The following is a 26,436-nucleotide window of genomic DNA, read 5'->3' as shown; positions in this document are numbered from 1 at the left end:
GTGCCTGAGGGTGAGCAGCGCCATATAAGCTTCCTTTCCTGTGACTTGCGGTGGTAGTGGTGTCTCCTCTTCATCTTCATTATCAGACTCTGACGCGGGCTGTTGTTTTGCTTGTCACAGGCATTCATTGGGTGAAAGGCGAGCCTTCTGATTGGCTGCGGTGTTGTACAAATGTGACTATTGATTGGCTGAAAAAGAAGCGTTTTCATTGGCTACAATAACTAGCTCTGGGCTTATTACGAGTAGACAACATACATAGAATGGAAGATACCACTTGTAATAGTTACGAACAATTTCATGGTAGACAAACACCTTCAAGGTTTGCCGGACCAGAAATGTCGTTATACAGGGGTTTTGCTGAAATGTACGTCGCTATAGAGGGTTTTTATTACTAATGATATATAGTAAAATAAAATGGGACCTGAGTACCATGTCGTTATACAGGGAATGTCGCTATAACGGATGTCGTTACATCGGGGTTGCACTGTACTTAGTTTGAGGTTACCTAAATGTTTCACCCAGAACCAGCACAAGATCCCAGTGAGAGGAATACACTCAAATGTTAACAAATCATATGTAAAATAATAAGTATCTGTCTCCCATTAGATGAGAACCCCATCCCCTTGGGTGGTCTTGAATAAATGAATGAAGCTGGACATTTATATAGTGCATTTCCACGGATTTATCATGATCAAGGCACTTCACCACGAGGATTCATTCATTTGCCCATTAGCTAGATGGAACCACATTCCCATTACATCGAGTACCAAGTGCCTGTTAGGCATCCTTTTTGTTTTAACCTACCATATCCGTCATTGACTAGAGGTACTCATTCACGCCTGACATTGCTGTTGAATTCAGGATCTAGCCCACATTTAACTATCACGATACCCCCTTGCCTTTCTTTATCTCAGCTGTCTGTGATACAAGAGTTATACAAGCACTGCTAAAACATACACATACATATGACAGCCTTTCTCATTGAAAGAACTATCGGAGGACAACAGTTTTAGGGGATAGAAGAACCTATCAGTAGTCCCTACAATCTGTCTGCTCCCCCCACTTGGCTTTTTGGGACTAGATGGCCGGGATAGAAGACTCTACCAGTAGTCCCTACAATCTGTCTGCTCCCCCCACTTTGCTTTTTGGGACTAGATGGCCGGGATAGAAGACTCTACCAGTAGTGCCTACAATCTGTCTGCTCCCCCCACTTGGCTTTTTGGGACTAGATGGCCAGGATAGAAGACTCTACCAGTAGTCCCTACAATCTGTCTGCTCCCCCCACTTTGCTTTTTGGGACTAGATGGCCGGGATAGAAGACTCTACCAGTAGTCCCTACAATCTGTCTGCTCCCCCCACTTGGCTTTTTGGGACTAGATGGCCGGGATAGAAGACCCTACCAGTAGTCCCTACAATCTGTCTGCTCCCCCCCACTTGGCTTTTTGGGACTAGATGGCCAAGGGAATTAGCATTGAAACTAAAAACAAGCAAGATTGTGAGGTCAAAGGACCCCACCCAGAGTTGTAGAAGTTGTGATAATGTCGACATCTATAGAGATGGGTTTGAAGATGGCATGTAGACTTCGAGTACCCAGGGACTTGATCAGATGCGTTTCCTTACACAGAAGGAAAGAAATGTCCGAATGGCAAAAACTGAGGACACACATATACTCTACATCACAGTAGTCAGGCAGATTGAAGTATCTGACAACTGCTATGTACAATACAATATGTAATCTGTCACCCATTCTCGTTAATGTCACATCATACATGTTAAGTGTTGCTGTTGGCCAGGGACCCCTTGTAAAGCACTTTGAGCATGTTAAGTGGATATTGCACTATATAAAAACTCATTTTAAAAAATAAATTACGACAAGGTTCTGGTCATTGCATGTAAACGATTGCTTGATGTTCCAAATCTTGGCTGAGAAGCTGACTAACATTGTGCAACAGGTGTCCACATGTCTTGCATCGGAGCCACATGTATGATCTGACTTTAGTCCCATCCGTAGGTATGGGCTCCATGTGGCTTCTGAAAAGGAGGTCCCCAGTCTGCTACTAATGAGATGTGATGTACATCATGTGGATGCTTGGTTTCAGCAATTTGGACACTTCTTTCAGGTGATGTACGGAATCTCACCTGAGACTTGTTCTGTTTCCATCTAAAGCCTGTCCATTTTCACCTTTTTACCGTATTATGATGGCTGTGGATGCATGAAACAGATCTGGAGTAATAAATATTCCTCAAAAGTTTTGATGATCTGCATGATCAATAGATTGATTATAGGAAATGAAAATGTATGTGAACAAGAACAGAGTATCAAATATTTATTGAGCCATGTTGCCAAATTCTTCCCATAGTTTCTGAAATTCTGAAAGAAATAGGGATGTTACTGCATCATCCTCAGTGATAAGAAGGTTCTCATGATTGCCTGTGATAGCTTGATGAGTCCAGTTGAAAGATCCATTTATGAGAATCTTCTTGTCCACTACAGCATACTTGTGGTGCATAAAGTAAGATGATTTGTTGACTCTCACCGGGATACCTGGATGAGAGGGAAAACAAGGCCAAAAAAGAAATGCATTAAAATATGGCGGAATCACAGCAAAGTTGATTTTATCTCATTTCACTATGAACACCAAAACTCTAATATGCTAATTTTTATCAGATGTTCACAGGGATCACAATGCAAAGTAGTCTTTTTTTTAAATACTGCGTGGAAACATTAAAACCCATAAAATCTATGCCACACACAAGAAATACTATACCAGTAACAAGTTATACATAAAGCGTCAGAAAGCCAGGGAGCAAATTAATTCATTCTTTTGGGTATATATATATATATATATATATATATATATATATATATATATATATATATATATATATATATATATATATTATAATATATATATATATATATATATATATATATATATATATATATATATATATATGTCACAGTAAAGGTTGTTCATAATTATCTAATTAAATTTTATTTTATTAAGAACTGAATTCATCTCACTCCAGTTATATTTCGGTAGGCTTAGATAAACTTTACCTTCTAATATTAGATCGTCTTTCCTTTTATAGCCTTCCCTCGAATTAATTTCCAATTAGTGAATACTTTTCGTTCTACATTCTGTCACGTAGCCACTTATTATAAAAGCTGATAGGTCTAACATTCTATAATCACTTCTCTCTACAATCTATGCCGGACGGCCAGCCGCTCCATTCCTCATATATATTTGAAGATTTTTATCTTTTGGTACTTTGTGGATATTTATCTCCACCATCAAGATGCCGGAGCTTTTACCTTTGACGGTGTAATCCTAAACATTTTAAGGATCAAACCTGAGCCCGCTGTTGAAGAAATACCTGAATAACCCCTTCCCAACTGCCTGGAAGTGGAACTTTACGAGCCTGAGCCCGTTATCGGAGGAATATAGAACCCACGCCTGTCAACTGCCTGGAAAGGTAACCTTACGAACCTGACATTATATCATCATAAGTTACATAATATATTCACATTTCTATTTGACGGCAAGAGAGGAAGAGGTAGACCAACAAGAAGCTGGGAACAAGATATATGTGAATGGCTGGGAATGACAGCAACTCAAGCAAGTAGACTGGCGGAAAACCGTAATCTGTTTCGCAAGAAAGTTCGGGAAGCAACGTCCTACGCAGGATCAGCTGACTAGATGATGATTTGTAACTGCCACAATCACTATTTATCTCTTTTAATTAAATTTCATCTTTCTTTTTATTTCATCTTAAACAAATCGTTAATCGTCTTTCATTATAGTAACTAGTAAATTCTGGGGCCTCATTCTACATATCTTTATGCATAGTCGAGTAGCTCTTTACTCACTTGAGACCATGACAATATATATATATATATATATATATATATATATATATATATATATATATATATATATATATATATATATAATATATATATATGTCTTTCTCATTTCAAGTTTCATTGAAACGATGGTGATATCTGCTGCACACACAAAATAAGAAACATGCTGAGTTTACTTGAGTGGTAAGTATGGAAAAAGTCGTAGTGATATTACCCTTGGGACATTTGGATGTAGCTTTTTTCAGTTCCTATTAATACATCGAGTTATCTATCAACCATTGTAATTACATCTCCAGAGTACACACAAGAGGAGAAAAAAAAATAAAGTGAGTAGATGTGACTCATATATAAGGGAACAACACAAAACAAACAACGTTTCGGCCCTTGGCCTTCGTGATACACATTTGACAAAATCTGATATTTTGTAAATTTACATATTTGTGTTTGTTTTTACTGTCTCCTGACGAAGGCCAAGGGCCGAAACGTTGTTTGTTTTGTGTTGTTCCCTTATATATGAGTCACATCTACTCACTATTTTTTTATCTCCATTTTATTGGCTCATTTAGGCACCTCTAGCTTTGGTTTTACACACAAGAGCAATAGTTAAACACACAATATGAGTCACTAACACTTACAGATGACAATTAGTCGCCAGCACAAATTTTTTGATCATTTTGTGTCAATCAAAAACAACTTGTGGCATATTTTCCTACAACACGATATATGAGTAAAAAATGACACACACCAAATGTAAATGCATGGCAAATATTAGACATACAGTGAAGATTAATGCTGAACTAGAGACCATTAGGAAAGTCTTACTTTCTCTTTTTCTTTTCAGATATCCAACAGTGGCCATACCATACTCTGGGTCATTAAGTTTATATGAAGAAGGAGAAGGAGGAGGACGATGGCGAGAGTAAGAAGAAGATCCAAAATAACAACAAGACACAAAAAATGGAAGAACAAAACTATGACCATGAATACATATATATATATATATGGAAAAAAAAAAACCCCTGTTGGCTGTAACGAGACACAAAAAATGATCATTATTTTTATTGTTGTTCTTTTCTCATAGTCGTCGAACACTAACTCAGGCTTACTTTTCATCGTTGATTTCATTATTATTATTATTATAATTATTATTTGATATAGCGCCAGTATCCACAAATAGGGCTCAGAAGTGCTTTACAATAGGTATTTTTTTTGGTATCTCACATGTTCATTCAATCCAACTACAAAATCACTACAACAGTCACACACATATCTTGTTCGATGTTCACATAGAATCACGAAATACAGAATGAAAAAGATTGGTTTTTAAATGCTGTTTGAAGACTGGTAAACTTTCACATTGTTAGGTTTTAGGTGGTAAAGAATTCCATATGATTGGAGCCGAAAATGCAAAACCATGCTCAGCAAACATTGTTCTTGAGATGTTTTTCTCCATTAGCAAAGAACTGCCGGATCACAGAGATCGAGTTGGTTTATATTCCCCCACAAAACATTCAAGTTCAAGGTATTCAGGTGATGTATGGTGAAGGTAACTGTTAGCATAACATGCGATTTTGTATATTATTCTTTTCTCTATTGGAAGCCAGTGTAGTGACTTAGGTGTTTGTCCTTGTAACTATATGGTTTGGCATCAACTGTAGTCTGTTCATCGAAGTTTTTGGAAGGCCGTTAAAATAATCCAAGCAGCTGGTAGCAAGGGCATGGATAAATTTTTTGCATGTTTCATCATCAATAAAATTTCGTATTCTGCATGTCATTAGTAGAGCGCTATGAACCGCCTGACAGCACTTTCTTATGTGTGCGCGCATGTCTAGGTGAGTGTCAAAATAGAAACCAATGTTTCAAACGACCTTGGAACTTTTAATAACAGATTCGAAGAAGGACAGTTGGTCAATGAGTATATCCTTTCCTGACTTTTTTAATACAATCAGCTCAGTTTTGTCCTCAATATAATCTTGTTGTTTGTTATCCATGCTTTAATGTTATCTAGACATGCTGCGAATCGCTCTTTTGTTTCTTCTATGTTTTCTGATGAAATGGGAGTAGAGATGATGGCTGAGACAGAAGGTCACGATGATGTTGCTTAAGGGCTTTGTGTGCATTGTGAAAATATAAGTATAGGGGACAAGCACTGAACCTTGAGGAACAGCCAAATTGCAGTAGAATTGCATTATCGTTTTTGTCAAGTACGTTGACAATATCATTGTGGACATGCAAAAGTGCTGTTTCTGTGTTGTGTGATTGATTAAAGGCAGATTGAAAAACAATAAGCAGAATATTGTAGTTGTTGAGACATTTGGCAATGACTCTCCCTATTAATTTTGACATGAAATGAAGGTTCGAGACTGACCTGTACTTTTTAAATTGATCACTGTCTAAATTTTTCCTCGAAGCAGGTTGGAATGTCTGCATTCTCAATAGACCTATTTGCAATCGAAGTGATAGCTGGTGCGACTTCCTTTACACATTATTTCAAAAGCCACGTTGATACAACATCAAGTTTGCACTGTTTATTTGGGGCTTTCTTAATTAATTCACTAACTTCTTCTATTGAAGCAGGGCATAAATTGGACAATGAGCATGATATAGGTGGTATGCTATCTTCATACTCAGAAGTGTTGACTGTAATGTCCATGTTGGATCGAATGGTAGCAATTAATTAATGAAGTAATAATTGAAGTGCTCTGTAAGTTCTGATTTGTTTTGGTGTGATGGCAGATATTTAAAGTGACCAGATGTAATTTCGATAGTATATGAAATCAACGATGATATTTGGAATCCAAATCGTCCAGACCTAAGCTAGATTTCCACTAAAATCGTTCAATATGTTTTAAATACCTTATAGGAATAACTATCATTTATAAATGAGTGATAATCTCTAACTAAAGGAGAAGATAAGCAAAGAAAGGCCAATTTTTTTTAATGAAATAGAAGACCCGGATATGTTGGTAATCCAGGCCTTGCCCGATCCGGCATGATAGATCCTGACTTTTCACTCTCATGTCTTTGCTGTGGGCGGTACTTCTTCAGCAAACCAGCCAAGACAATGGATCCCCAATCATTGACACCGCTAAAGTCAACTGCACTGCTCTCTCCACAAACGGCTTTGGACATGGATAGGAATTTGGGAGACCCAAGGGAGTCTGCCTAAATACCGTTATTAGGTCTCTCTAATGCCTTCTCCCTCCTGATATTAAGAGACTGGGACATAGGTACGAGAGGGGGGTTAGTCATTCTTGAACAGTACGGTACTAGTACTAGACGAGATACAAGAACATTACATTATTTCATCAATACGGTGAAACCCAGCCCCCCCCCCCCCCCCCCTCCCCTCTCTCTCTCTCTATCTGTGTGTGTGTCTGTGACAGCAGTTGGGTTAATCATCATCAGCAGCAGCAGTCGTCTCAGAAATAGAGAGGTGACCACAGACATGTATTGGACTGTATAGGTGTGAGAGTGAGAACTCAGAAATACCTGGTTGGATTACATAGGCTGTTTCAAACAAATAGGCAAAGGAGGAAACAATTTTTTCAGAAATATTATAATGATAATTTAAAATAGAACAGAACCCCCCCCCCCCCCCCCCCCCCCCCCCCGATATATGAGAAACTGAAAAGTAAATAAATCACATACATACAAAAAATAAAAATAAAAATCTGACCGAAGTCATATTTGAAATCACTACATCAAACCAAGTTCAGCAAGTATCCTTATCCAATGAGAAAAGCTAAGTATAACTTTTTTATCCAGTGATAAATATATATTCTTTGAAATTTTATGGTGAGTGTGGGTGATAATAACATTGACACTTGGATTACTTTTATATAGGAAGTTGGTGGGAAAAGATCAACTCAAGTGGCATTAACTCATCCAGAGTGCATTATCAATCTCAGTTGCGGAAGCTCCAGACCTAAACGCCCTCAAGATGCAATTTGACGGCTGGCTAAACTACAGATTCAGTTTCAGCTTAGTTGAGCCCCCCCCCCCCCCCCCCCCCCCCCATCAAACTGAGATAACTGCAAAGAATCACCCATACCCTAGATCAGCAAAGGCACTGAAAGCCTAATTCGCTGGACACTCTCTATTATACTATACTATTATGCATACATTATTTTCGCAATCATCAATCTCAATCTGTGACCCTGAACATTTTAGGTCAGTGACAGTGTGAACATAGATCGAATATAAACATAAAATCTGATTTGATTACCTTCTTTTACTAATCTCCATATCTGTGAACCTGCACTTTGAAGCTGCCCAGAGTCTGTTATAATTCTAACTTTCACTCCTCTTTTATAAAGTGTTGACAGGATGTCAGCCAGATCTTTACATGTGAAAACATATACACATACATCTAGCGATTTCACACAAGTCATTAAGTATTTGTACAATGTACTGAGAGAGGTACTGCTGTGAGAGAAATTACATTTGTCTCTAAAACAGCTATCCTCAGAGATGAAGTAATCTCTGCATGCAACTTCTTTATCAGGGAAGAACAAAACTTTCAATGATGTTGAACTCAGACGATCGTCATTTTTCATTCCGGAACGGGATGAATTGGTACGTTTATTTCTCTTGAAGACAAATTGATAAATAATCTCAGATGACACGATGAATGCAATAGTATAAAGTGATCCAACTATGTATGGATGCATTATAAGTATAGGCTTGCTTATACAAGTTGTACACTCCTCTGACAGCAACCCTATATCTCCATCGGATCAGCTCAGGTCAAACAAGTTGAAAAAACGAAAGGAGAAGTAGGTGGAATTTCCGATTCAGTTCTTGGAAGGAATGTTGATAACTGAAGAGAATCCATACATTTTGATATTTTCATTCATTATATAATAATAATATGATATATAATATCATATGTATACCGAAAATAATATTTGACTGCCTTAAATCTACTTACACTGTGAGATCACTTCAAAAGTGTAATTTCAATGATAAGTTTCAATACTGTCATATAAAAATACTTTTATGCCACGGCTGCAGATTTCATGTTTGCATAATCTTTTTATACTCAACATACTTTTTATCCACACGAGGACGTTTAATTGGTCGATATTGTCCAACTCGACTCCTAAAACTGACCAGAGCATAATGTTAAAGTCACATTTTACATCACATTTGACATGGTGTTATGATGTGACAGAACTCTTTAGACATATCTTTTAAAACATTCCAACTATTTGTCAGTTCATTTAATGAATGGTAGGAGGGTGGAATAAGTGTTCTAAAACAAAACCTACGACACTGGAAATCGATACTTTACCGTCTAGTGCGTAAAACATCTAAAACTGTCATGACTGTCATACTTTCATCGTTGCTTCCGGTTTGACGTTGTTGACGTTTATGTTTGACAAGTCAAGCTGTCTGCTGTGGTCAAAATATTCTTTGAAAAAAAAATCTATACATCATCTACAACTCACAGACAAAACAAAGGTTTTTCGAAGAGTCCCGTTTACAAAGTATATAATCTTTGCAAGTTCCCACAACGGTTTAGTTTCAAGATGTCGATGAATAGTGTGAGTTTTAAATTCAAATCAATGTCAATAGTTCTTGTTTATGGCATGGTGTTCGATATTTTACCTGGATACCTGGATACCTCTGTATAGAGCTTTTAGACTTGGTGTAGTCTCCTTCGCTCCTCCTCATCTATTAATGATTGGACCAATTTTTATAATTGAACTTGTTTCCTAGGGTGTTGCTTATCTCCAACTCTGCTTTGAATTTATTCAAATTTTTTGCTGATACTGTGGTTTCTTGTAGTTTATTCCAGTTATTTACAATTCTAGATGAAAAAAAGTTCCTTCTTTCATTTGTTTTAAAACGTTCTTTTTTCAGTTTCTTGCTGTTTCCTCGTGTCTGAATGTTCTTGTTTGGTTTAAGGAATCCTGCCTCTACCCTGTCTATTCCCTTTACTATTTTATATGTTTGGATCATATCTCCCCTTCTTCTCCTGTAATCTAAGGTCGGGAGATTTAATTCTTTCAATCTCTCACAGTATGTTTTGTCTTTCAGGTGTGTGATAAGTTTTGTTGCTCTCCTTTGCACTCTTTCCAAACAGTCTTTGTCTCCCTCAAACTTCGGATACCATATGCAGTTAGCATATTCCAGCTTTGATCTAACCATAGTCTTGTAGATGGTAGTCATGTGTTTTGTTTTCAGATTCTTGAAATTTCTTTTCACTATTCCGAGTGTTTTACTAGCCTTAGATTGAACATCTTTAATTTGCTTCTTGAAGTTTAGCTTCCTATCAATAAATACTCCTAGGTCTTTTTCCCCATTGGATTTCTGCAGGGGTTTTTCTTTCATTATATAGTTTGCTTCTCTGTTGTTTTTTCCTAGGTGAAGAACTGCACATTTATCTACATTGAACTCCATCTGCCATATTTCGGACCATTCTTCAAGCTTTTTCAAATCTTGTTGTAAGGTGTTTCTTTCTTCTTCTGTATTAGCTACTCCATAGAGCTTAGTATCATCGGCAAAGATTTTACATTTAGATGATAGATTGTCTGGCAAGTCATTGATATAAATCAGGAAGAGAACTGGTCCCAGTACACTTCCTTGTGGAACTCCACTTGTTACCAGTCTCTCTGTTGATGCTGTTCCATTCACTATCACTTTTTGTCTTCTATCTTTGAGGAAATCTCGGACCCATTTGACTGTCTGATCATTAATTTGATACTGTTCCAATTTCCTGATTAGGCGCCAGTGTGGAACTTTGTCAAATGCCTTTCTGAAGTCGAGGTATATGACATCTAAATTGTTGCCTAATTCCAGGTCTCTCGTCCAGTCATCCATTGTTTCAAGTAGGTTTGTTACTGTAGACCTTCCCGCCATGAAACCATGTTGATCTTTGCTGAATAGTTTGTTCTTGGTCATATGATCAACCATTTCTTCTCTAATCAGCTGTTCCATGAGCTTGCAGACGACAGATGTCAGGCTCACTGGTCTGTAGTTTTCTGGATTTTTTCTGTCTCCCTTCTTGAATATGGCTGTGATGTTAGCTTCTTTCCATTCCCTTGGTAGTCTTCCTTCTTTCATCGACTGGTTAAATATCTTGGTTAGGGGTTCTACTAGCTGCTCTGCTAAGTTTTTTAGGATGTAAGGATGAAGTTTGTCAGGTCCAGGTGATTTACTCTCCTTTAGGTTTTGTAGTCTCTTCATTACTCTCTCTTCAGTAATCGGCCATTGTGTAGTATCTATATTACTTGTTTTAGCAATATCTGGCAAGTTTTTCTGGTTCTCCACTGTAAAGACACTTGCAAAGAAGAGATTTAGCACCTCTGCCTTGTCTTCATCTTCAGATGCCCAAGTGCCATCTTCTTTTTTTATGTCACAGGTTCCCTGTCTTGTCTTCATTTTACTGTTTACATAACTCCAGAATACTTTAGGATTTTCTTTCGTTTCCTCTGCTATCTTGTTCTCATACTTTTGATGCGCTTGTTGGACTATTTTAGTAGTTGCGTTTCTCACTCTTTTGTATTTGTCCCAATCCTCTTCCTTTTTGCTTCTAGAGTATCTTCTATTTACTGCCTTCTTCTTCCGTAATGCCCCTCTCACTTCCTGCGTCATCCAAGGTTGATTTCTTCTCCCAACCCGGTTCCCTCTGCTTTTCGGGATGTTTTTCTCGAAGCATTGGTTAAGTACTCTGGTAAATCTACTCCAGTTGTTTCCTACGGTGTCCTCGATTAGTATTTCCTCCCATTTTATATGCCCCAGTTCCTCTTTCATACTCTCTAGATCAGCCTTCCTATATCTGAGTGTCAGTTTTTCATCTACAGTCTCTGATGTCGCCCTCAGTTTTAGGAATATGGTCGCATGGTCGCTTTTTCCCAGTGGGTGGCTCAGTCTTAAGTCGATTATGTCATTTTCTTCCTCCATCAATATCAAGTCCAATACGTTGGGCTTTTGGTTTTTTCTCTGTCTCGTGGGTTCTTTTATTATCTGTTGTAGGTAGCAATCTTCAATGGTTTCTATGAAACTTTCCTCCAGGCTTCCCTCTTTTGGTTCGTCCATCCCTTTCCACTCCAGTTCCGGCATGTTGAAGTCTCCCATAATAATTATCTCTGAATGCTTTTTTTGTGATGCTCTCCTTATCATCTCCAACATTCTCTCATTATTTTCTCCTGTGCTATTTGGGCTCCGATAAATCACTCCTACTAGTATCTGACTTTGTCCAGTTACTCCAATCGAGCACCAAGCGCTCTCCCTAAAGTCGTGATCTGTGAGTTCCTCTATGGGGTTAACCTTGAGGTTCTCTCTCACCAATAAGTATACTCCTCTGCCGGAAGTTTCAAAATCTCTGCTAGCTATTATAGTGTATCCCTCAATACCTAACTCTGCTATGGTTGGGTGTGTTGTTGCATTCTTTGGCTTAGCTTCTGTTATTGCTATTACATCTGGATCTTCTTCTTCTGCCATAGCCTTTAGCTCCTCTCTCTTATTCATCACACTGTCTGCGTTCGTGTACATGAACTTCAGGGTATTTTTCATATTCACGTGCTGCCCCTCCTTATCATTTACTGGTACTTCTCTTTTTTGAATTTTCTTGTTGTCTTCGAGTCCTTGCTCAGAAACATTTTGGACAATTGGACTGACACGTTTCCAATATAGTCATTCCTCATCCCAATCCCAGTCATTTCCTCCAACATCGCTGTCTCTCTTTCTTATTTGTTCACTAAACTTCTCCCTGAAAATGACCCTTTTCTTATATATGACTACATCTTCCCCTGCTTCTCGTCTTCTCTTCAGCTCCTCTCTTAACTCCTTGGCCTGCTCTCTTTGCATAATTGTTTGGTCTGCTCCAATATACACCTTTTGTAAGCATTCCCGTTTATGGTCTTTCAACTGTTTGCTGTTCCTAAGAGCAGTGTTACGCTGATCCGTTGACATCAGACTTATTTTCATGGGTCTTGGTCTATCTTCTCTTCTGCCCAATCTGATCACTTGCTCTATAGGGTTGAGGCTGTCTTTGTTTCCATGAACCTGCAACTCTTTGAGTACCATTTGGGCTTTTCTTATATCTTCCTTGTTGTCGCCATCTTTAGCTTCTGGTATGCCATACATAATTACATTTTTCACCCTCTTAGCCCTTTCATTTCTCTCCTCTTCTAGTTCCAGGTTCTTTTTCACCATTGCCTGCTTCTTCTCCTCAGTTTCATTGATTTTCCTCATTTCATTTATATCTTGTCTTACTCTATCTGACTTTTCTTCTGTACTTCTCTTGAGTCTCTCCTTAATCTCACTCGCCTCAGACATAGGGTAGGCCTCTATCTCATCCTTTGCTGTTGATTTCACTATTTCTATCATCTCCTCTGTGAATTCACCTTTTTGAATGATATTCACACTTTTATCTACGTCTTCTACTTTTTTCCTGAGTTTATCTACTTCCTTTTCAAGCTGCATGAAATTGCCCAAGAACTTTGAGGCCACTTTGTTGCAGGACTTAGAGCAGTAGTAATGCAGCAGCGGACATTCTTTTTCTGAGTCTTTCTTCAACAGTTGATAGGTGTCATCATCTATCTTTTCACACAAAGTATGAAACCACTGTGTGTCCAAAATTTACCAAAATTAAAATTAATGATATTTTTTTTACATAGACAGAGAGGCCTTTAAAAACCATTTAATATGATACCTTACTTTTAACTTTTAGATCTTAGTCTAGAGAGGTGAGCCGGTGTTACCAATACTTAGCTTCTATACCAGACAAATCATTTGTTTGGACAGAAAAATAAATAAAAAACTTACCGCTAACCGTCAAAAGCAGTTTAGATTTGAAGATGCATTTGTTTTCTATAAAAAAACATTCGGTACTAGACAATCCTTGATGAATTTCAAAAGTTGTGCCTTGAAATTATATCCTAAATATTTTCATGATTCATTCCTCGCGAAATCGTGTGGGTTTCCGTCTGTCCAATGGTTGGTGCCTGCCGTGCAAAACAAAGGTTTTTTAAAAAGTTTATTGAGAATTGAGAAAAAGATACGGAAAAAAAGTGTCCCTAGATAGGTATGCAATTTGGTGCATTAGTGCAGTAAAAATTGGTGCGCAAAATTAGTTCGTAGCGGATGCGAGACTCTGTGTGTGTGTGTGTGTGAGAGTGTGTGTGTGTCTCTTTCTTTTTTTTTTTTGGGAGTGCCTACGTACACGGTAACGGGGCATCTAGCCTCAGGATCTACGTACATGTAAACTGGTTTACCGTTGCAACACAAGCAATAGATGGTCCTCGCTGTCGTGACCGCGCGCGCTCGTGTGTGTGTGTGTGTGTTATTCTTTTAAAAATCAAAACAATTTTAACCATTAATGGCGAGATTCCATCTTACACTCCCCAAACTCCAGATCTTAGTCTTAATGTTATCAAAGACAAGCTTTGCGATTTATAGTTTAATTGAAGCCCGAGTCGAAATATACTCTTACTACTGCTCTCTTGGTGGAAACGATTTATTCTGCATAAGCAATCTGGAGAAAAAAATCAGTGTCACTGTAAAAGGTTAAAATTTCACGAAGTACGCTCCGTGAACACCGCTGTAACAATCCTTTGATCTACGTCATCAGGCAACCCATTGTTTCTTTCATCTTTTCCCATTCCCCCTTACTATCCCCCCATCCCCCGCCCATCTCTCTCTCTCTCTCTCTCTCTCTCTCTCTCTCTCTCTCTCTCTCTCTCTCTCTCTCTCTCTCTCTCTCTCCCCTCTCTCTCTCTTTCTTTTCATAATGTTATCCCTTCCCCTTCCCATCTCAATGTAAAATGAAAACGTTCTGTTGTTTGCAGATACATGTATGATTGTTTTGTTTTCTCTCTCTCTCACTAGGCTAGGATTAAAAACCAAGACATCAGGTAATGGGTGTCTAATGCCAAAGTATAGATTCTCTCTTTGGCCAATTTAGTCACGCATGTGGCAGTCCAGCTATTTACTATGTTCTGCCTATAACACACAATAAGTGGGGGGTGGGTACGAAAGAAATCAAGGTCATAAGTAACCGTGCACAAGAGCTGTATAGGGAATTGGTTTCTGGGGGTCTTGCAAATACCAAATATTTTATGGAAATCTCTTTTGAACTCCAAGACGTCTGGTTTGTTTTGCTATCTTGGAACAAACGAAACAGAGATGTCTTGATGTGTGGCCTAGTTGTCTGATTTTGTGACCTGGATTTAAGGTTTTGTGACCTAGATGTATCCTTTTGTGTGTGCAAGCCATGCGGGTAAGTACAGCGATAGCTTGCCAGTTGAGGAAAAAAAAAAGGAAGAAGCAGCGTATCCGCATTCGAAAAACAAAACGAAAAAACCTGAAAAAACAAAACAACTTAACCTTTTAAAGGCGAATATCAATCTTACTTGGACCAAAAATAAAATCTTACCGTTTTCATCAAAAGACAAAAAACAAATTACAATTTAAAAACTTGAGCTTTTATATAGGGCAATATCCACCCAAAGTGCTCAAAGCGCTTTTTATCAATATTCTTACTGCTTTTATGGTGGAAACGTTTTTTTTTTTCTGCGTTAAAAAATAATATAAATGAAGACTATTATTTGAAAACAAAAAAATCAGTGTCACTGGCAAAGGGTGAATTACAGTACTCCTGCATCCTGTGAGACTCCTACGGCACTTGCTAATCATAAAAAAGGAAATAGCAGCAATCAACAATACTAAGGTGAAAAAAAAAGAAGAAAAAAAAAAGGTGGGGGGGGGGGGGGAGAGCAAACCCAGTAGCAATGCAACCTTTTCAGCGGCGAAATTCGATCTTTGACCTAAAACCAAATCTTCTATCATCAAAAGACAAGTAACGGCAAAACTATTATAGACAATTGAAGTCCCAGTTGCGATAGTCTGACTGCTCTCTTGGTGGAAACGCTGTATTCCCCGTTAACAATAATAAAGATAAAAGCAAACTATTATCTAAAAGCAAAAAATTAGCTTCGCTGTTAAGGGGTTAAGAACACCTGCAACTGCCAGTATCCTTGAGATGCTCTAGGTCATCAAGGTCACCAAGCGACACGTCTCCCTTTCGTCGGCATGCACCCCCCCCCCCCCCCCCCCCACTCTTTCAAGGTGGTGGTGGCGGCGGATAAAAAAGGCCTTTTTTCTTTCATTCAATCAACTTGACTGCTGGTGGACCCTAGGCCTCTCTACAAGTACAAAAAATAATACTCACTTTTTCTCTGCTCCAACGAAAATATCTACCCCCTACCGGTCTAATTATTTGTAGCAGACGACAAATTTCTCAAAACGGTCACGTGACACTGTAAAAACAACACAGGAAGTCCATGAAAGCTTATTTACGGCATTTCCTTTGAACCGTATAAACAACAAAATTTCGTTTTCATTCGACTCAACGGGTCAGATTGGCCGGTATTTTTTAACGAACTAAAGTTCTGAAAAATCAAAATGTTTCTTAGAAAGTCGAAAGATGCTAGTTTTTGAAACAGAGGTAGGTTTTTAAAAAAAATCTTTATATTTTACGTGAATGCATGCTCAAGGCGAGTTGGACGTGCAGCGGAGGTTGGTAGGCCAAAGGCCCACCTCTCTAGTATTGAAAAAATGATGCAATTTATATGGACTTTCAGAAAGCCTTCGACAGTGTTCCTCACAAGAGACTTGTTACCAAAGTAAAGGCCATGGGTATTGGTGGAAATGTGCTTGGGTGGATTAAAGTCTTCCTCAGCAACAGAACCCAAAGAGTCATTATAAATGGAATCGAGTCCTCAGTGAAATGTGTAACAAGTTGCATTCCCCAGGGCAGTGTGCTTGGCCCAATACTCTTTGTAATTTACATCAATGACCTGCCAGACAGGGTACAGAAGGAAATCCGACTGTTTGCTGATGATACGCAGGCCTGTAAATCTTCCGTCTATTGTCGGATTTCCGACAGTACGATTTTGCTCTACAAGTGCTAAAAAAAAAAAAAAAAAAAAGATAATAGTAAAAATAAAATTTGTAACGCCAAAGAACAGAACCAATAAAAAGAAAATAAAGACTTTTATTTCGTTCCTCGAAAAAATTAGATTTTATTCCGTTTCAAATGCCGACTAAAAACACCAACAAAAAAACTTTTTATTTGTCGCATCAAATACAAAACATGCTGTCTTTCAGTTAGCTATAATATTATCATTCCACCTACACGCTCCGCTAGACGTTTATGTATTCACTGCCTGGCTACTGTGCCACAGCCAGCGAGAGAGGTCGCGACGTTCGCGTGAGTCATCTTCACACACACACACACCTAGTCAGTAAATATTATAACGCACACACAGAAGTGTGTCGAACCGGACCGGAAGGTTTCTCTCTATTTTGCTACCGACACATATGCATATCTCCAGTTCTTATTTCTCAGTCTCTATATTTCTTTGGTTCTGTGCTGATGTGAGACGGAAATAAATAATGCGAAATAATTATTTTTCTTCGAAAGCTCTCACACCACCGCACCACCTCCTCTTCTTCTTTTTCTTCTTCTTCTTCTTCTTCTTCTTCTTCTTCTTCTTCTTCTTCTTCTTCTTCTTCTTCTTCTTCTTCTTCTTCTTCTTCTTCTTCTTCTTCTTCTTCTTCTTCTTCTTCTATAAGAATTAATCCAAATAAACGAAAGAATCAGCGTAAACATTTAACACAAACAGGAGCGAAGATACGCAGCTTCCCATGTCGAGCACTAGACGTCTAGATGCACATCCTTCAAAAGGGTAGGAATTGTTCTCTTCCTTTCATTTTACAACTAACTCAGACCTGGGACCTCAAATAATTGGGATTTTTTTTTTTGATACCATAAAATAAGGACCTCGTTATAAATAAGTAGGGGAAAGTGACATGATTTGACTAGTCAATTGGCGTGTCATATCTGTGTTCACAGGCGTTTATTGCTTTCAGTTTAGTTCGCCAGGTAAATCTAGACAGTCTAGTGATGATGAGTCATAGCTTTACACTGAGAGAGGGAGACAATTTTTTCGCCGTTTTGATCCATTTTTTTCTGAATTTCAAACTAATGTAGTATTGCCGTTATTAAGTCTAGCAAAAAAAAAAAATTATACTACCAAACAGTTTATTAACAGAGTTTTCATTGATTATTTAATGATTATTATGATGTTGTTAAAAATCAAGAGGGATAACCCATGAAATTGATACATAAATTTAAGTGAATTGAAATTTTTAAGAGAACATTTTAACATGTTCAACACTTAAGATTTTTAAACAAAAGTAATGGAAATGATGTTGAATATCTGTATAATGTAGACATATAAATTTTATACCAGTAGATTGAGGCGTTTTTGAGATATTAATTCACCTGTACGTAAAAGTAAGGATTTTGAGTAAGGTAAAACTGAAATCCAGTCACAGCATTGTCTTAATAGACATTTTTTAATAAACCAGAAACATAGTCAAATGTGATTCATTTATATTTATCCCAGAATCAACGAATTATAAGAATTCCATTAAAAATGTTAAATAAGGACACTCATTTAAAGACAATCAAAACCACTAAGAAAATCTTAAAGAGTTCTTATAATTTTCATAACCTTATTTTTGAGATATCCATGCCCATTACTTTTTTTATGTACTTGACTTGCACCTCTTTTAATTTGTGTGCCATATAGACTGCATATAGCACATCACTGGTGAAAGATTAGGATCATATTCACCTCATTAAGTATTTTTTCCTTGTTCAGAGTTTTCTCATTGAACCAAAGGTATCAATACCTGCATCGCATTTCTTTAAATTATGTATCTACCAGTGAGATACATTTCTCGCAAATTGAAATATTTAAATATGTCAGAATTTCTCATTTATATTTATAGTCAATTGTTGATAACGTCTAGAGTCTTTTAATCCTCTCAGCACGGCTCTGTACTCTTTCACAACAAATTCGAAATATTTCATTTGTACTGGTGTGATGACCGTCTTCAGTGTGTCTCTCCACGACCCGAACAGAACTTAAATAAGTAAATTTAAGAAATATCTAAAATTTCCGCTTAAATTCAATGAAATCAAATTAAATAAATGTCTCTTATCATCACTATCTAGTTTTATTATTGGGTTTCAAAAATATCATGAAATATTCTCCTCTTTGTTGGTAACAAAAATAATTATTGAGATTCCTTTCCACACTCTCTATTCTTAAATCCCTGAATCTACATAATAAAGTATATATCATATGAAAGATAATTTTATCTACTTTTCTCTGATCCCTCACCCTTGATGGTAAAAAGTGTTGGTTTTATATTTTGAATTTTTAAATATTTCTTAAACTTATAATTTTAATATTTATTTCATAAAAAACTCTGATTATTCAAAAGAGCAAAACACAAACTTATCATTTAATGATGTAAACAAAAATAATTGCGTCTTGTAGAGGAAAAGCTGATCTTTGTATCCATATATGTTTGAAAATTATGAAAAAGATACTGCGTCCACAATAGGCTGAGAAAATTGAGTATTTTGATGAAATTTCTACTACTCTCTGCCTGAGAGAAATTCAAAGCGATGAGATTTACCTGCGGACATAATTTATTGCCAGTGCACCCCGTCTTGACAGGTGTTATCACTGTGGTTGACGGTGGATGTTTACATTACTCGACGGTAGCCAGTGAGGGAAGAAGTAACTAAAATGAAAGTTTGGGCCCTATTTAAACGGCTGTGTGTTGTGTCCATATTTTTGTCCTGTTGTGTCTATTTTCGCGTGTTCAAAAAGTTCAGACAATTTTTTCACCAACCATTTACAGGCCTGGATACGAAACTTTTCTGTAGAAGTGATAATCCAAATGGAGCCCAAACATCACAAAGTGACTTAAATGAACTTCAGACCTGGTCTGACAAATGGCTACTGAAATTTCACCCACAAAAATGCAGTGTTATAAAATTTGGGAGTAAAAAATCAAATGCCACATATACACATATACCAAATGCCACATATACCATGAAAGAAGGAGATCTCAATAGTAACCGCCTTACTCTTTCTGTGAATGACTGTGAGAGAGACCTTGGCATTTTAATAGATGACAAATTGTCGTTCAAAGAACATGTTCAAAGGATCACTGATAGAATAGTTGGTTTAGTAACAAGAACATTTGACTTTTTAACCAAGGAAATATTTGTCCTCCTATTCAAAGCACTTGTCCAGCCAATCCTAGAGTATGGAAACTCAGTTTGGCAACCTTGTGATAAAACTTTATGCCAAGAAGTTGAAGATGTCCAAAGACGAGCCACAAAATTATTGTCTTCACTTAAGGACCTGCCATACACAGATCGTCTGAAGAAACTCAAACTCCCAAGCCTTGAACATAGGAGAAAAAGAGGTGGCACAATCGAATTATTTAAGTTTATGCATGGAATGTATACCTGCAAAAGACCAAATTTTCAGATCAACAATCAAGGCCCTACCAGGGGACACTCAATGAAATTTTAAAAAGAACACAGCAGACTTAGGACAAGAAGCAATTACTTTTCTGTTAGAACAATTAATACTTGGAATAACTTGCCAGAGAGAGTTGTGAATGCTGAAAGTGTAAACGCCTTCAAAGCTGAGTTGGACAGATTCAGGAAAGATTTGCCAACAATCTATTATCCACAGTGCTACCACACAGACTAAACCCTTAAACGATGAATTGGCAAACTGAATACTTTGCCTGAACCATCTACATTAATTCAATCAATTAAATAGAATAAACTATTTCAAAGCTATGATGATTTTACTATCAAGATTTACTTTTTGACTGGCATTTTCATTTAGGTGTCGCTCTGTTAATTGTTAGAGATAGAGCGATATCTAGTGTTACCTCCTAGGTATCGCTCAGAAAATTTCGCACTGATTGCAATTACTTTGCTTACTGTTGTGACATAATACTGATAAAACATGATAAAAGTGTACTGATGACAAATAAAGGAAAGGAAAAATGAAGAAAATCAAAGAAAAACAGTAAGTCAGTAAGAAGAAGAACAATGATAAATAAACACAGCAATAAAAAAAAGCTTAAAAAAAATAAAGGAAATTTACTAAATAATACCTGCAAGGAAACAGATAAATGGAATTAAAAGAAAGGAATTAATATTGAAAAAAAACGAGTTGTTCCCGTTGGGATTTGAATCCAGGACCTTCCAATCAAAAGTGAAACAGTTTAACCACTATTATACAGATCCACCCAACTTGTGGAGATATTTATCACGTCTATTTGGAAGAAATTAAAAAAAAATATGAATTATGCCACTTCTGATTGTTATTTTTAAAATGTTATTTGCATATTAGCAGAAAAAAACAAGGTGTAAAGATGTTCTCCTTTTTATGATTTTGGTGACTCTATTTTTGCAATTAACAAAATGCTGGAGTGATATTTAGTGTTATATTAGGTGTTGCGCTATCAGAGCGATAGCTAGTGTTGCGTTAAGTGCAACTCTATTAGAGCGATATCTAGTCACTTCGATTTTAAAAAGTTCAAAATCTGTGACTGGGAACACCCAGACAGCCTCTCGATAAACTAACTACTGATTGAAACGGGACTTTAGCATGGGGAAAAGAGGGTTGGTCACTGGCAGCCAAAATTAAACATACTGCAATTTGGCATAGGCATAGTTAAATTAATTATCTTGTTGCCTTTTTTCTTTTCTTTATTTCTGTATGGTTGGCGCTGAAGAAACCAATGGTCTGGTTGTATTTCAGTTGCGTCCTCATTGGGCGCGGGCCCATGTCAGTCGGGCCTTGGAATCGTTTAGGTGTGGTGCCATGATGACCAGTTCATCCAGCCCATTCCCTTCTGAGATAGTTCTAATGAAGAAAGAATTTCTGTAGTTTTGTGTTCTTGTCTGTGGGATTTTGAAGCAGTTCGAATTGTTTTTGGCGTGTTTCTCAATGGGGTTTTCGGTTATGTGGTTGGAAAAAGTGAGTGCTCGGATTTTTCTTTTGTTTGGTCGTGGTGTGAAAAAGGAGTCTGCCTTTATTGATGCTATTTGATCTGTTATAATCTTGAACATGAATGACAGATGGGTTTCTTTTCTTCTTTGTTGGAAGCTGATGAGGTTTCTTTCTTCTAACATTTTTGTCATGCATCCTGGGGTTCTGCTCTTATAGTTCCCAGTTATGAACCGGGCACCTGTCTCTGGACTCTCTCAAGTTTTTGAATATCCTCTTTCAGGTAGGGGTCCCAAGCAACTGCTCCGTATTCCAATTGTGATCTCACAAGTGCGAGGTAGGCGTTTTGTTTGCACGACATTGGGGCGTGGCTAAGATTTCAGCGGAGAAAGGCGAGGGTGGAGCTTGCCTTTTGGGTTATTTTGTTAATATGTTTCCCCCATTTCAAATCCTTTGAGAAGGTGATGCCAAGGTATGGGTTATCGTCGACTTGTTTCAGGACGGTGTTGTTTAACTTGTAGGTCTCAGTGTACTTTTTAGCTGTGCTGAGGATGTAGCATTTGTTTGCGTTAAATTTCATTCCCCACTGTTCGAGACTATTCAAGTCCTCTTGTCGCAATTTTTGATTGTTTGCAGATTTTATTGGTCGGTATATTAGACAGTCATCGGCGAATAGCTTAATCTGAGATTTTACTCATAGGTCATTGATGAAATAGTATGGGTCCTAGCCCCGTTCCCTGTGGCACACCTGATATGACTGGACATTCATCCAATGACATGCTGTCTAGGACTACTTTCATGGTACGTTTTGTGAGGAAATTACAAAGCCATGTGTCTAGAGAGCCACGAATTCAGTAATTTTCTAGTTTCTGCAGGAGTTTTTGGTGGGGCACAGTATCAAATGCTTTGGAAAAGTCGAGGATGCCGATGTCTGCCTGAGTGTTGGCATTCTGGAGTCTCAACAGGTCGTTTACAGTTATTAGGAGTTGGCTTTCACATGAGTATCCTTTGCGAAACCCGTGGTTCAGATCAGTTAGGATGTCATTGTTCTCAAATGGTTCATCATGTTCTTACAGATTATATGCTCTAATAGTATGGATATTACAGACATCAGTGAGATTGGACGGTAGTTCTCTGCTTTATTTTTGTTGCCTTTTTTAATACAGGTGCGATGTTTGCCTTCAGCCAGTCATTAGGGAGCATCCCTGTGTCGACCGATTTTTTGAAAATTATGCATAATGAGGGGGCCAAACTCTCAGCACACTCCTTTAGTACTGTGTTGGGGATGTTATCTGGACCTGACGCCTTAGATGGGTCAACGTTTTTCAGCAACTTTTCAACTCCTGAGATGTTTATGTTGATATTAGTAAGCGATTGGTCACACCTTTGTGATGTCGGTGGGGTGGTTGTATCGTGTGGATCATGGGGGGTAAAGACTTAAATTGATCCAGGAGGATCGTTGCTTTATCCTTCCCCTCAAGGTATCATTTTCTTTCAATGGGGCTACACCAATGGACTCGTTTTTCTTGCTTTTTATGTAGTTCCAAAATGGCTTTGTACTGTTTGTTTCAAGTCCTTATTCTATAACATTGTTAATGTGCGTCCATTCTGCTTGCCTTATTTCACGCCTGCTTTGACGCTGCAACGATTTGTATGTGTCCCAGGTTCCGCTCAGTTTAGCCCGCTTGAATGCTTTTTCTTTGTGTCTTAGTAGTGCTCGTATTTTCCTGTTCATCCACGGTGGCGTTCTTGTATTTTTATGTACTTTTTTGGGAATTGACTCCTTGATTGCACTGAGTAGGCAGGAGTGAAAATGGCTCCACATTTCATTTACATCCGTATATATACTTTTTAAAAATTTTGTTCTCTCATTTTTAAAAATAATTACATAAGTTTTAATTGACATAATTTTTTATCAAATTATAATTTTTGACATTATGTGCCTACATTGATTTCAATCATAGGAAATGAAAGCTTCATCTCTGCTGTTTAACGTGATACCAGAACCGTTCAGCTACTGTGAAAAATAATGCAACAGTGATTATGTGAAATTGTGTTATTCAAATTTTAACCCAAACTAGCATTTCACTTTTGCACTGGCTACTCGGCACCTATCTAGGCTGAAATCGCACTATATAGTTTCAAAGAAAAATATCTTTTCAAAAACCAACATTTTAAAAGCTTACAAGTTTCAATTTTCTTTGCAACTTTTGTACTCATCACATTAAAAAGTTGTGGCCTCTTTAGCTCATTGATTCATCTCTCATCAGCCATTTCATGTTGGCGTGTTACAAGTTCAGTTCTGAAATTAAGCTATTTTGACATTCTTAACTGGCTTTGATGACGTCAAATGACGTATTTCAATAATTTTACTGCTTCTTTTAAGTTTTTATTACCATCCTCTCAGGAAGAAGAATTTACATCTATTCAGTTGTCCATTATAGACTAGAAACTCAAACTCCTGGTTCTGTAATTATTTACAAATTGTTTAATTTGAAAAGGTTGATATCACATATTTGGTTGAGATGGAGAGACGTTACATGTGAAGTGAGACATTAACAAAATAACTACAGTTGGAACTGATTGTCTAGATAAATTTTAGCCAGTGCATTTGGGTTTCATAAGATAATCATGTTTTTATTCATATCAGCCTTAAAAAAATATAGTTCCTATTAGATTGTTATAACTAAATACATCGAGAGTTGAACTATTCACTAGAGCTGTGGTGGCAAGTGGGTCTTGCGAGCAGCGGTTATTTTTTTGGGAATCTGTTTTGATTACCGAGCTGTTCACTTTGGTTTGTGACTTAAAACAAAGCAATGAGACCTAGCTGTCTCATTTTGTGTGTGCATTTGAGTTAGTACAGCAAACTACTTCATAAATAAAGGAAACAGCACTACTGAGTATTTTATTTTATGGACATTGATTTGATTGATTATGATTATGATTTATTCTCTATTTTGTGAATCAGGCCTTGATGAAAGAGACAGATGATGTTACTTTGAACTTTGGAGAAGAAGAGGGTTTTGATAAATCAACATCAAGATTAAAGTATGTTTTGCTTGATTCAGTAGCATATATTTCATATCATGTTAATGAATATTAATGAAAGTTCAACAATACTTCAATATTTGTTAAAATGATAGCAAACTTTATTATGCTTGAAAGAGATTGAATTATTTTATTATTATTTCCAAGAAGTAACCCGACCTGACTTAGATTATATTAATCAAATGCACAATAAATGATGAGTGATGAATATCACAAAGTGTAGTCCCACTCTTAATCACATTTCATTGGTATCTGGTAATGATTTTTGTTTATCGTCATCAAAAGTTGGAATATGCCACATACCTTTGTTGACAAAGTTACTATTGATATTATGCAGTGCATAATTTCAATTTATATTTATTTATTTATGTGACCGTAGACCAAAGTACAAGACATGTTAGAGACAAATGATATTTACAGTTGAGCCTGTCATAATGTCTATATTTTGCATATAGATGTGCATCATGTAGATAATGTATAGTGCTTGAGCATTATGATTTAGTGACCATGGTTCATAATATGATGACAATTTGTCGACAAGCTTTTAGAAAATGAGTATTGAGCCTACTTAAGACATTTATTGAATCAGTTAACGAGATCAGATGAATAATTACTGCTGACATAAACAACTAAAGCCAACTAGGGATTCAAAGAATGTATGATTTTGGAGTATAAAATATTTATTGATATATTTGGAGTTGGCTCACCGGTAGAGAAGTATTAACTGAGAAATCCAAAGAACTGTGCTGCAATTATTTATTTCATTTATGTGATGGCAATTTTTTGTCAATTGTGCCACCCCATTTGTTTTCGGATAGGATATTTAAATATTTTTCAAGATTTGAGTGGGGACGATGTTCATATAGCTATTTAAGAATTTATCCGAATTTTTCCATGTCCGGAAATATATTCTTTTAGTGTACTTTATTTTGAAGTCACATTATATTATTAGTATTATTATTATTATTATTATTATTATTTTATTATTATTATTATTATTATTATTATTATTATTATTATTATTATTACAATTATTATCATCATCATCATCATCATCATTATTATTATTATTATTATTATTATTATTATTATTATTATTATTATATATTTATTATTATTATTATTATTATCATTATTATTATTCAAACAAAGCAATCTTTTTCTATTTTTTATTTTTTTGATAGACACCCTGTTGCAGTATTTTTCCATCTGGTATTTAGAACAGCAGCTTTATTGGCCTACTTATTCTGTGGTATATTCAGCTCTAGCTTCATCACAAATTTTGTTGTCATTGTATTGCTTCTGTGCATGGACTTTTGGACTGTGAAGAACATATCAGGTAAATGGTCTTCTTTATTTGAATAAATTGAATTATTTTTTTTCTTTCAAACATATGATATATTCTACAATGGCAGATGTTTTTTTGTTGGTTCACAAATTTCAGAGAATGCCGATGTAAGCATCATATTGATATACACGAACATCCAAAATATGAACAAACAAAAAAAAAAAGCAGCACATGTCAAATAACAAGACAAGGCGACTGATTATAAGATGGAGTCTATGAAGCTGATACTGTGAAGGAGGATGACATGCTGATTTGTAGTCCTTGGTTTTGAAGAAGGCAGTGATGGTTGACTGCTTCTAAATTCAAGGAATCAT

The 26,436-nt window shown here is 36.8% G+C and overlaps 2 protein-coding genes across 3 annotated transcripts in view; one reads left to right on the top strand and one right to left on the bottom strand.

Annotated features, from left to right (window-relative positions):
• Positions 1-2,314: 2,314 nt before the first annotated feature.
• LOC144973248 (uncharacterized) lies at positions 2,315-8,626 on the bottom strand. The gene is made up of 2 exons (XM_078915467.1): positions 8,097-8,626; positions 2,315-2,545 (listed from the first exon to the last, which is right to left on the bottom strand). Exons 1-2 carry the CDS (start codon positions 8,539-8,541, stop codon positions 2,328-2,330), a joined length of 663 nt encoding a protein of 220 aa, XP_078771593.1. The 5' UTR covers positions 8,542-8,626; the 3' UTR covers positions 2,315-2,327.
• Positions 8,627-9,230: 604 nt separating this feature from the next.
• LOC144973247 (Golgi apparatus membrane protein TVP23 homolog B-like) overlaps positions 9,231-26,436 on the top strand; it is a 29,047-nt gene continuing 11,841 nt past the window's right edge. The window contains exons 1-3 of one of the 2 annotated variants that reach the window (XM_078915465.1): positions 9,231-9,334; positions 24,695-24,774; positions 25,959-26,113. In XM_078915465.1, coding sequence (XP_078771591.1) covers positions 9,245-9,334; positions 24,695-24,774; positions 25,959-26,113 — 325 coding nt within the window. In that variant the 5' untranslated portion in view covers positions 9,231-9,244. Of the gene's footprint in view, positions 9,418-24,694; positions 24,775-25,958; positions 26,114-26,436 lie in introns of both variants that reach the window. The other variant, XM_078915466.1, reaches the window with a different exon arrangement.

The sequence above is a fragment of the Berghia stephanieae genome, chromosome 5 (assembly GCF_034508935.2).
Source record: "Berghia stephanieae isolate SIO BIC M18660-M18661 chromosome 5, UCSD_Bste_1.3, whole genome shotgun sequence".
Taxonomy (NCBI): domain Eukaryota; kingdom Metazoa; phylum Mollusca; class Gastropoda; order Nudibranchia; family Aeolidiidae; genus Berghia; species Berghia stephanieae.
This window is presented reverse-complemented; position numbering and strand designations above follow the sequence as displayed.

Excerpts from the sequence above, each read along its gene's own strand:
- LOC144973248 (XM_078915467.1), bottom strand. The coding sequence starts at position 8,541 with ATGCATCCATACATAGTTGGATCACTTTATACTATTGCATTCATCGTG. Across the intron at positions 2,546-8,096 it reads ATGGAGATTAGTAAAAGAAG|GTATCCCGGTGAGAGTCAAC; the intron begins GTAATCAAATCA and ends CCTCTCATCCAG.